Consider the following 12,335-nt stretch of genomic DNA (forward strand, 5'->3'; position numbering starts at 1 on the left):
TCTATTCTATTACAGATATTAGTCAAATGTTCATTAAGATAGGGACCGAATACATTATATCACACTGGTTATTTTTATAAACTTGCCTTATTGACTGAACATAAAAGCACACGATTGATATATGCCCTAATTTACAAAAAGAACTTGATGCGTTTTTTTGGGATAATTTTACGGTTGTATCTCTGGAAAAATAAGTCTGTCTAACCGTATTCAGAAAGAACATGTCAAAGCTTCAGTATATTCTTCATCTGTTGACTGTGGAGGCTAGGAGGAGGGATCTAAAGTAAGAGCAAAGTCTTAAGTAGAAAGAAGCCCATAGCTCAAAGACAACCTTGGCAAGCGAAACTATTTTCACGAACCCAGGCACGCACGAGGTCGAGGCTGCGGTCACTTCTCGGGGCCTGCATACCACATTTCATGAATATTGCGAGTTGGGTCTTATTTTTAAACATGGTGATGTAATATACTATTCGCATTTATGAATTACATGATGATATAATATAGAAATAATACGAGAGAAATTAGAAAAAAAATTTGAATTTAATTTTCTAGGGGGAAAAAATATAAAGTGCACTTAATAGTATACATTGATGCGATTTATGTTTCAAATGCATCATGATGAGCATGCATCTACAATAAAGGAGTCTATAAATTTCAGTCAGCATATTGTACATATTATAAAGAATAACTTGGTAACAAAATCCACACAGAGAACATATTGTTTAAAGAGTGCGTATCCTTACAGATATCCCACAAAGGTCCCCGTATCATTCACTTTTGCTTGAGCGGAGTCTTCTGCTTCACTTGTTTTGTATTCCTCTAAATCCAGCGGACTGCTCTTATTGGTAGGTGCGAGCGTTACATCACAATGAGTATGACGCGCCGTCTTCCTGCTTCCTTCAGCCGCGTCTTAAAGTGAATCTTGTTGGTGCGAGCGCGCTCTCAGCCTCCTCCTGGCCGCGTGCGCTGAGACAAACAGTTTTCATGCAGAGAGAGGAGCGGCGCGCAAGAGCTCTTTCTCTATCTCACTCTCTTCGCTCTCGCTTGTCCCGAGAAATTACAATATTCATCACGGGGCGAACAACCCTCTGTATTCTCTGTTACACTATCGCGAAGAAGCTCAATTCGCTCTCATCTTCAGAGTAAGTAACCTTGTCGTTTGCGCTCGCACTGAGTTTTGTTCTACTACTGATGACTTTTCATGTGATGCGCTGTTATCGCTTTATCCTTTACGCTCTGCGGTTGCTGTTATTTTAACTTTATCATAAAACCGTGTCATTTTCGAGGGATTGCATCCTTACGTTTTCCGTAAAGTAAGTATAAACACGCTCTTATAATATTGCTTGTAGACTTTGGAGAGGCGACGCGAAACATTTACGTTCAGTTCTGAACTTGCTGTTTATTCTTCGCGATAGGAAAGTCTTTCTCTTGTGAGGTTTATGCCGTTTTTACATTTTCTGTATCTTCATCACTTCCGTTTGCTTTTTGTCAGGCGTCTGTTGTTTTTTATGACAATAACAAATTAACGCGTCATTTACATAGATGCGCTCGCTGAATTTACTGTAGGCTATCGCGTAAAAAATAAGCTTTCGATAGAAAAGGGTTTCCAGACTGATGAATTAGGAGAATCTTATAAGTTTCACAAAGAGCTTATTATTCAATAGCTGTTTAGAAAGTCTCGTTGTGCCGCTTTAAAGAACCGAGAAACAGCGGCAGTGAAGTGAAGAACCTATAATGTCATTTCAATAACTTGTTTTGATCAGTTATCCAAACTGCCAAGTACAAAATAATGGTTCTTGATAAGAATATGGCTATTTGCTGAAACTAAGGTGCTACAAAGAACCATTAATGAACCTTTATTTTTAAGAGTGTCGGCTTACACTGAGCCTCTGACTTTTACTGCCACTCCAGCTTGACGCGTTACTTCATCATCATCATCGTTTTTCTGACGTGAAAGCCAGATACATCAAAGCTTTGCTTCAGTTTACGGGCACATCTCAATTCGCTCTCATCTTCAGAGTAAGTAACCTTGTCGTTTGCGCTCGCACTGAGTTTTGTTCTACTACTGATGACTTTTCATGTGATGCGCTGTTATCGCTTTATCCTTTACGCTCTGCGGTTGCTGTTATTTTAACTTTATCATAAAACCGTGTCATTTTCGAGGGATTGCATCCTTACGTTTTCCGTAAAGTAAGTATAAACACGCTCTTATAATATTGCTTGTAGACTTTGGAGAGGCGACGCGAAACATTTACGTTCAGTTCTGAACTTGCTGTTTATTCTTCGCGATAGGAAAGTCTTTCTCTTGTGAGGTTTATGCCGTTTTTACATTTTCTGTATCTTCATCACTTCCGTTTGCTTTTTGTCAGGCGTCTGTTGTTTTTTATGACAATAACAAATTAACGCGTCATTTACATAGATGCGCTCGCTGAATTTACTGTAGGCTATCGCGTAAAAAATAAGCTTTCGATAGAAAAGGGTTTCCAGACTGATGAATTAGGAGAATCTTATAAGTTTCACAAAGAGCTTATTATTCAATAGCTGTTTAGAAAGTCTCGTTGTGCCGCTTTAAAGAACCGAGAAACAGCGGCAGTGAAGTGAAGAACCTATAATGTCATTTCAATAACTTGTTTTGATCAGTTATCCAAACTGCCAAGTACAAAATAATGGTTCTTGATAAGAATATGGCTATTTGCTGAAACTAAGGTGCTACAAAGAACCATTAATGAACCTTTATTTTTAAGAGTGTCGGCTTACACTGAGCCTCTGACTTTTACTGCCACTCCAGCTTGACGCGTTACTTCATCATCATCATCGTTTTTCTGACGTGAAAGCCAGATACATCAAAGCTTTGCTTCAGTTTACGGGCACATCAAAATCATAAGTTTGGGAAAGAATTGCCGGCGTATACAAAGCAGTAAAGTCCGTTTTAGATGTTTAGTGTCTAAATGAATGTCACGCACGTGGTTGTTTATAAAATATTTTAGGTTTGAGGAGCAATGTATTACACAAAGGCAGGATTTTCAATCAGGACTCCGATGAAAAAAATTATAAATCATAATTTTCTTAAAATGTTATGACATTTCTAACTATGAACTAATGAACTTTCTAACAAAGTATATTTTAAACAATATATAATGTTAGTTAATGTTTCTGATGAGCAGTTACTGATAAAAAAAATGACTAAAGGTGTTACTGATCAAATCTAGCCTTTTTAGTGTTCTGTTGGTTGGCTGAGAGGCTGGGTGGGGGTCCTTGGGTCTTTAAAGGTTCAAAACTGCAATAGCCGAGAACTTGATGGTGACTACATAAATGTTTTGGCTATTTAACACAGCAACCGAATCGTGTGGTCACATAAATATGTACTATGAATTTCATTTTCTTTTTGGATTTAAGTTGAACAGCTTGACATTTTTGGAGAGAAGAGGTGCGCATAGGACGCAATGGCCGAATGAGGTGAAAAACGTCTAAAACGAACAGATTTTGTTGCCTTGTTTTCTTGACTTGTCAAGTGTTTGTATTTAGTGACAGCAAAAGCAGTAGGCTATTTCCGCTATGTTTAATATTGTAAATGTAAACTTCTGACTATGTTAACTGGTGCGTCTTGAAGAACAATTGTTTTAAGTTATACGTATTATATGGTTCATGTCACAGAATAGGCTATTAGATATTTATTCTAGATATTTGCAAACGACTATTAGCCATGGCCGTGCTGGTCAATATGAAGACACTATCACATTATATTATTGTACTTTTTCTTTTCCCTATAACATTAATTTGTATGTTTGGAGGAAGTAGTCGCGTTATCAAATACCTGCTTAGCAAAGCTGTGCACTTTATGCTCAGTGCGAGATGAAATAGCCTAGTCTATTTAAAGTGCGTTACATTCATAACGAGCAAAGCTACATATTTGCCCTTTTAATATGCACGGAGAACACAAACTTTTTATCAACTGATTTGAGCGCCATGTATAATGTTGGCCGATCTTAAATCACTGTCACTGTATTATCCAGAAAAGGGGTTTGCTTTTAATTCATTTGATCAACCACAAACCAATTGTTTTTGTAAACCTCAGAATTTAATTTATGTGGTGTATTATATTTGTTGTATCATGATTTGTTTTTAATTAGATGGGGGAACATATATGCCTGATAATCTCCAAAAGATAACATTAAGGCAGCTAAGTGTCTATGCAAATATCAACTTTAGCTGTTTTACTGACAGAAAACAAGGGTACCTCTAAACTTACCAAAGTGAACAAAGCCTGCAAGTTGGCTATGTGAGCACAATACTGTCAGGACATGTCTGGCTAAACACAGCAGTGTGATTTCTAACTGGTTCTTACATGAGAATTAGTTTTGGGGTGCAGCTTAACACAGATTTGTATATGACTAAACTTTTTTTTTTTTTGAATAGATCATTAAAATAATTTTTTAAATGATGAGTTTGTAACTGATCTTAATTATATACATTTTGCGGTTAACCTCTTTGTCAATTTTTATTTAATAAACTATAGACAGACTTAAAATATTTTTAATACATTCTGTCTCTAGAACATTCGTCTGTTTCAAATTGCATTTAGCATTGGCCACAAGAAACTTGGAGACATATAAAGAAAATTATTCATCAGTCCTTTCTTTTTGGCTAGGTTCCCAGGGTTCTCGAGCTGTGCCCAGCTGACAGGCTTTCAAAGATGGCACAATAACAGTTCCAGTGATGCCTGACCATGACAGCACATCCCTCTTAAGCAGACAAACCAAGAGAAGAAGAGTTGACATAGGAGTGAAGAGGACTGTTGGGCAAGCATCTGTGGTTTTCACCCAAGGAAAAGCAACCTTTCTTAGTGCCATGAATCCCCACGGTTCCGAGCAGGATATTGAGTGTTCTGTGGTGCAGCACACAGACGGCGAGAAGTCCAACGTGCTTCGCAAGCTGTTGAAGAGGGCAAACTCTTATGAAGACGCTATGATGCCCTTTCCGGGGGCAACCATCATCTCCCAGCTTCTGAAAAACAATTTGACCAAAAATGGAGGCAGTGAGACTAATTTCCAGGGAAGTGGCCTCTCGAGCACCGGTTCAGAGATCCAGCAAGAGGATGCTTGCAGCAATTCCTCACGGGGCAGCCCTCAGGAGTGCCTTTCACCATTCAACAGGCCCTCCATGACCCAATTTGATATGGAGAGGCTAACAGATGAGCATCTTAGGGCCAAAAGAGCCCGGGTGGAGAACATCATCCGTGGGATGAGCCATTCTCCCAGCGTCACGCTCCGTGCAGGTGATAATGAGCGCGAGGGGGCAGCCCAGCCCCCGAGTCCTCGTGAGAACTACCGGGAAAACAAGCGCAAGCAGAAACTGCCACAGCAGCAGCAACAGAGTTTTCAGCAACTCGTCTCTGCGCACAAAGAGCTGAAACATGAAGAACGCCGGCAACTGAAACTACAGCTGGAGGACATGCAGAAGCAGCTCCGGCAACTGCAAGAGAAGTTCTACCAGATTTACGACAGCACTGATTCTGAGAACGATGAAGATGGAAACATCTCTGAAGACAGCATGCGTTCTGACAGAATGGACAATCGTGCCCGTGACTCTGTCCCAGATCGCTCCGACAACGAGATGTCTGATGTGGATCCGGGGCACTTCTTGGATCGAGCATGCGCACTTATTCGGGAGCAGAACATGGTGAGAGAGGGGGACAAACCCAAGCGTGATGGGTCACGAGGAAAGAACCAGGGACCAACCTCCATGCATGCAGAGGGCAAACAGCTAGCAGAGACGCTAAAACGAGAGCTCAATACAGCAATGTCCCAGGTAGTGGACACCGTGGTGAAGGTCTTTGCTAAGCCTCCACGCCCAGTTCCTCAGGTTTTCCCACCCCTGCAGATGCCTCCTGATCGTTTCGCAGTCAATGGAGAAAACCCAAACTTCCATACTGCCAACCAGCGCTTGCAATGTTTCGGTGATGTCATCATTCCTAATCCCCTGGACACTTTCGCTAACATGCATGTGCCCAACTCGAATGACCAAACGGAGGCCCTGCCTTTGGTAGTGAGAAAGAACTGCTCAGATCAGACTGGGTCTCTTCCCACACCTGGAGGTCACCACCACCATCCCTCCCTCCACCCCTCACACTTATCTTCCACAATGGGCTTTAGTCCTCCCTCTTTCCGCCATCCTTTCCCCCTTCCTCTAATGGGCTACCCTTTCCAAAGCCCCTTAGGTGCCCCAACAGGGCCTTACCCAGGAAAGGATAGGTCTTCTCCCGAGTCTCTGGATCTGTCCAGAGAGACCACCAGCCTACGGACCAAGATGTCGTCCAACCACCTCAGCCACCATCGTTCCATCTCACCAACACACCCAGGGAATGAAGGTTTGTCCTTGTCCCTCATCAAGTCAGAGTGCGGAGACCTTCAGGACATGTCTGACATCTCTCCATATTCAGGAAGTACAATATCCTTTAAAAAAAAAAAGTAAAGCATATTTTGCTTATTGTATCTTTATTTGTTTAGATTAAAAAAATGAGACAGTTCTGATGAGAGTGCAGCTTAAATACCATATGAATGACAGACATATATTGAAAGATGTAAAATTAATTTCAATGAATCTCCATTAATTGGCACATTCACAGTCAGTGTTCCTCTAGTAGTCCAAAGATTAAAAAGAGCTCAGTGGATGGAGGCTTTTAAGAGTGTCGCTATATGGAGAAGTGCTGAAAGGCCCCGCCGTGGCTAAGATACCTCCCATCTTCTCTGTTCTCACACTATCACAGGGAGACTCACAATAAAAAACCCCTCTTTCATCACTGCGCATACAAGACTTTGTACATAAATGCTCAAAGCAAATCAGATTTCAAAGCCAGGAAGTAAAAGGACAAGTGGGATCCTTTGCTTAGAGGCCCTAGAAAGTTGTGTTAGAAGGATGGTAAAAGATCTCTGTCAGTGGAGGAGCACTTCATTTAGGAGGATTTGTGCTCATTTGGTGTCAAGTGAAGGCAACAAGGGTAAAAATGTCCCTACTGTTGAGCTTCACAATTTTAAAATGTAATTCTCCTTCATATTTGCTTTTATTTTGCATTATATGTGAGCTCAAGAAAACAACAAAGCCTATTTCTTATGAACACCACCAATTTGCTTTAGGTATAGGAACACCGATAGCGGTTGCCTGGTAGTAGGTCTTTTCTTTTTATCCTGTTTCTCTGGTGTGAACAGGTGTTTGCAGGTAGCTGCTTTTCTTTCATCGCTTTCCCTCTTTTTAACCTTTTGCCAAATGGCTATAAGATCTTTGATAAGCTTTGAATTAAGTCAAAATGAACAAAACCAAATGTTCAATATAAAGCATTTGTTTTTATTAAACAGCAACTTTTGAATCTTAAGATTAAATATGACATTATTTAATTTATTCATTAAATGATTACATAACTTATTAAAATGAACTTGCAAAATAGTTCATTCTAACGACGCAAAGATAATTCACCAAGTAAGCACTCTTCAGCTCAGAGTCTATTAATTCTGTAAGTATACTTGCACACCTGCACAGTTGGAACCTGAACAACAACTTCTCAATATTTGCAAAATAGGGTGTTTAATCAAATATGAATTTCTATTCAAATTCTAGAAGAAACAAGCAGCCAATTATCTTCAGCCATGGGCAGCATGATCTTCCTTGTCACATGCTCTCTTTGCATCTCAAGAAAAATAGCCTTGTTCAGTTTCCCCCATCATTTGCATATAGAGAGACCGAGCAGCTCTGGCACAGGGCTGTTGTAAGAATGGGGTGGGGGTGGGCGGCAGGTGAAGCCAGTTTGCATGTCTAATATAGTAGACGAGGACAGAGGTTCATGGTTGCGCTAGCTCCATGCTCAAGTGCTGAGGCAGCTATTGCACCTAGATTCAGGTTTCATCAATTAAAGCGAAGCAAAGAAAATGTGCGCTATGAAGACATCACTCAGATCACTTTTCAAACTCGGTTGCCAAAGTGGTTTAATAAAAGACCCTCTCGATTTCAAAATCACTCTGCCAGTGAAATGACACAATTCGAGGCAGTTCTAAATTATACATTTTTATGTCAAAAGATTGTCAAATGATTCATCAAATTATTATTTTTTCCAGCCGACAATCTGAAAACGCTTCCTATTCTATTTTTCTAAGCAAGAGCTAAAGTCTCTGCTGTAGTACATTTGTTGCTCTAATCTTTCATATTGCTGAACAGATGTCTAGCATTAATTTATGGATTTAGCATCCCTATGTCCTTTTTCCCTCCTTTCTCTCCTTACACCTGGCTGTTGGATCATATTTCACTAGTTATTGTCTCCCTTACATGCAACATGCTTAATACAAAACCAGACCTAAAAAAGCCTGATGATGCAGTGCATCTATGGTGGCGTTGTTTATGTAGTATCTCATTTGGCTATAAACCACAGCTGCCCCATTTTTCTCCTCCCCTGAAATACTTCATATTCATGTTTGCATTATGTCCTTCATTCATGTTGACTATGGACTGGCTTGTCTTACACTGAGTGGGCCAGTGTTTACTCGATCTATTTTGTCATTTCACATATTTACGTATCCTAGAAACAGCTGTATTTTTCTTGGAAGCCAGGTGTACTTGTAGGAAATGTGCATTAGTTGAGTCAAGCCTCGTCGAGTCATCCTCAGCACATTGTTCCCAAGATCTGCGACTGTTTGTTTTATTTAAAAGTAGATGTCTTGAATGTTAATGACAATGTTAATGATTTATGAATGTTGTTAACACAGCAGAGGAAGGGCAGAATGAACTGATATAATCGTTGCTCTGTGAATACTGCGTAGAGATTGAACAGTGGCAATTGCAAACGCTTCCTCACTGCTTTCAGTGTGCGACGCCCATTAGATTAAGAGCATCGCAATGCGATTAATCTACTGAAGAAAAAAAAAATATGAAGGTGTTTATCAGCCCTCTCGTTCCAGACTCCAACACGGCCTATTATTCGCTCCATTTCATGAAGAAGCACTTTTGAGAAGCGGCCCCGCTGCTTGGGCTTTTCCCTTCTCTTGGTTTTTAAATGAGCCTTTAGGTCCTTGAAAAATCTGACTTGTTGTGAAAAAGACAGCTTAACTCTCTCGCTCCCTCCCTCACTGTCATTCACTGCTGTTATTTGCTGTATGCATTATGACAGATGGCAGGAAAGAGAGTAATGCTCTTTTGGTCTTCCCTATCAGCCTAATGGAGGTCACATAGGGTTCTCCTCCTCTCCTCCTCTCTTGGCAGAATGAACACGTCAATCTACATACACACCATTATTAAAGAGGCTCACTGTTGGAAATTGCACAGACAGTCAATTTTTATCGTTCCTTACATGTAGATGCATTTATTGTTGTTCTTGTAACTTGCAAACTATAGCGACTGTTCCAGCCCTTAGTGTTTTACATAACAGACACAGTGAGGTACCGTACTTGGTGCCATGCTTTATAGTGAAGGGGGGTAAGCGAGCGCTGGGTGAGCCTCTTAATTGACCTTGTGGGGGCCCATTGATTTAGCCCCACATGCATCTTCATTTTTGATAAATTATAAAGCCGTTAATTTGCAGAGGAAATGGCTGGGCCAGTCTGGAGCGCAGATGTGGCTAAAGCCGGCCTAACTGGCAGAGCGGGGGCCGTTCCAGGAGGCTCAGGGTGGAGGGTTGGGGGTTGGGGCTAATTGTAATGGGTAGATGGCTCTGGTTAGCCACGGTCTCTCCTGGGACCCCCCCTCAGCTGCCCTCTGTTTACCAATCTAGAGGGCAGTGCCACCTCCAGATAAATAGCATTTTATTGGGATAAGCAGACGTTTATTGACTTGCAATGCTACATTGACTGGGACTGTGTAGGTGTTAATATGAAGTCGTCAGAAAATGGAAATAATTAGTGATAGTTAGATTTACTCTGTTTGCAGTGGTGTAATTATTAGCTTTGTGATAAATATATAAAATATGTAAGGTTGGCTGATTTTGTTGGGTATCTTTTTTTATATTTATCTACTGTTTTATATATTTTATTTAACATTGGGCCATCATAAAGAAGTACAAATGGGGTTTAATACCTGTGAATGTCTAAAATAATTATATTTTAAAAAATTTCCTTGACCTTCAAATTTCAAATCCAAGAGGGGCTTTCTCCGAACCATCTGAAGAAGGCCAAGCTGATGTTCTTCTACGCACGCTACCCCAGCTCCAACATGCTGAAGATGTTCTTCTCAGACGTGAAGGTGAGTTTGCCGTTGACCGTTAACTATGTCGTGTGAAGTAGCGCTGTCCCACTAGTCCAGATGGGTCCCAAACAGACGGCCAGCTCCCCCACCCCTCCACCCCCCAATTAAAATAACTGGCCGTAATCTCCGAGAGGAGAACAACATGGCATAGCATAAGTCCCACTTTCCCTTTTACTCACTTACACTTTAATTTTAAACACTGATTGTGAGATTAAGTTTTTTACCTTTTTTTTGGTCGCGCCACTGCTGGTTAGCAAACACAGACAACTAGTCTCTGTTTCTGTTAACTTGTCGGGATGATCATTTCCGAGAGTTCCCATCCCCAACTGATCTGTGAAAGTGGGAGGTAGAGGGTGATAAGAGCTGAGAAAATTAGAGGTTCCGCAGAAACGAAAGCGGAGGGGACGGGGAGGCGGAGGGAAACAACAAACAAAATGGAGCACAACAACACAAACAAAACAATGGCAGCGATTGTCTTTTATTTACAACTTAATTTGTTGTTGATGCATCATACAGGGAGCATACGGAGGAGAAATAATGTGACAGATTCAGGCCACATTATTTAAATGAGAGAGCAGGGTCCTCTCACTCCCAGCTGCCCCTGTCCCGGGTCCAGGGTGACCACCTCATCCTCACACACATGCTTCTGTTGCATCCATCTAAATCTGCCAGCAGCTTAATACTCATGAGAACGTACTGCCATTCATCGCTCGCTGTTAGCGCTTATGCTTATAGGAAATGATATCATTTAATGCCTAGAAAATAGTGAATTTAATTTTTAGAAGCCAATATATTTAGAGACAGTCCTTTAGTTAAACCTTTTTAAAAGTTTTTTTTTTTTAAACTTTGATTTCAATAAAACCTAAAAACTAATTCATAATTCAACTAATTCATTTTATTTTGTACCTTCAGCCACAAAATAGAAAGTTAATCAAAGCCTTAAATTAAAGACGGCCCAATTTTAATTCCCCTTTAGACAAGGCTGTGAAATTCTGTACACATTAAATTAACATTTTCCAAAACAAGGTCAGTGTCCTGGGAGAGATGGTTTTTCAGGACTGCTTAAGCAGAAGGGAACAATGGGTGGCATGTGTTTGTTGGATCAACTATTATGTATGTAAGGGAATTAAGCATAAATTACTGACTAATTACGGCTGTATAAGCCCACGAAAGTTACAGGAATTAGTGATTAAAGACGTTTAGGCACTCAAGGCTGTACAGTTCAATTGTAAATGAACTAAGGCTAAAAGTGTGAGTCAAAGAGAATTTGACTTTAACCATGTTGGTGATGATAGATTAGAGGTTAGTCAGGAAGAGGAAGCTGCTTCTTACAGGTAGTGCAGCAGTAAGCGAGAACATTTCCCACTTATGACTTCACATAGTGAGCCAGTGGTCATAAAGAGATTAAGACAGCCTCCCTTCACAGGAAAGCAACAGGAAACTGTGAAAATCCACTGATTTTAGTCCTTATGTAATGAATAATACTTTTGTCTCTCCTCAACATCTCTTTTTCATAGTTGTTCTCTGACCTGTTATCCATTATCATATTTGTCACACAGAGTATTATAAAACACACTCACTATGGTTGTGATGGGTCATTATTCTAATGTGATTTACTGCCAAACTACCATATTCATCCTTTACACCTAAATCGCCCCCTGTATTTCTTCCCAATTTAATCACCATAAATCTCATATGGCATATTCACATTACTTTGCGCACTGAGAGGTGGTCCACTGGCCTTTTTACAGTAGCCTTTGAGGGCTAAATAAGAGAGGGTCAAAGGTTAAGAGGAATATTAGCAGGAAGATGGTGTGACACTGATTATGAGCAGTCAAAGCAAGTATGAGCAGGGGTTATGTCACCCCGAAAGGGTCGAGGCATATACGTTTCAGTAGGACAGCTCCAGTAAGGTCAACCGTAGGTCAGGGAAATTATTTTAGCCGCTCAGGCTTTGTCACCGGGCTGCCTGACTGCCTTTAAACATACAGCATACCATGTACCATTAACAGCCGAATATCAAGTAACCTACTGGGGCACTTAGCTTACTTCCCCCTATAGAGCTCAACTTTTCCCAGATTCACAAGTGCATGCTGTGTGTGAGGTGGGGGGGG

General features: G+C 40.7%; 1 protein-coding gene across 1 annotated transcript in view; it reads left to right on the plus strand.

Moving 5' to 3' along the window:
- The first annotated feature begins 554 nt into the window (after positions 1-554).
- The window catches only part of LOC107733138 (prospero homeobox protein 1-like), a 31,550-nt gene continuing 19,769 nt past the window's right edge, over positions 555-12,335 (plus strand). The window contains exons 1-3 of the mRNA XM_016544647.1: positions 555-1,142; positions 4,649-6,449; positions 10,113-10,218. Of these exons, the coding sequence (XP_016400133.1) occupies positions 4,717-6,449; positions 10,113-10,218 (1,839 nt within the window). The 5' untranslated portion in view covers positions 555-1,142; positions 4,649-4,716. The remainder of the gene's footprint in view (positions 1,143-4,648; positions 6,450-10,112; positions 10,219-12,335) is intronic.

This window comes from Sinocyclocheilus rhinocerous, unplaced genomic scaffold (assembly GCF_001515625.1).
Source record: "Sinocyclocheilus rhinocerous isolate Xijiao unplaced genomic scaffold, SAMN03320098_v1.1 scaffold8, whole genome shotgun sequence".
In the NCBI taxonomy this organism is placed as follows: Eukaryota; Metazoa; Chordata; class Actinopteri; order Cypriniformes; family Cyprinidae; genus Sinocyclocheilus; species Sinocyclocheilus rhinocerous.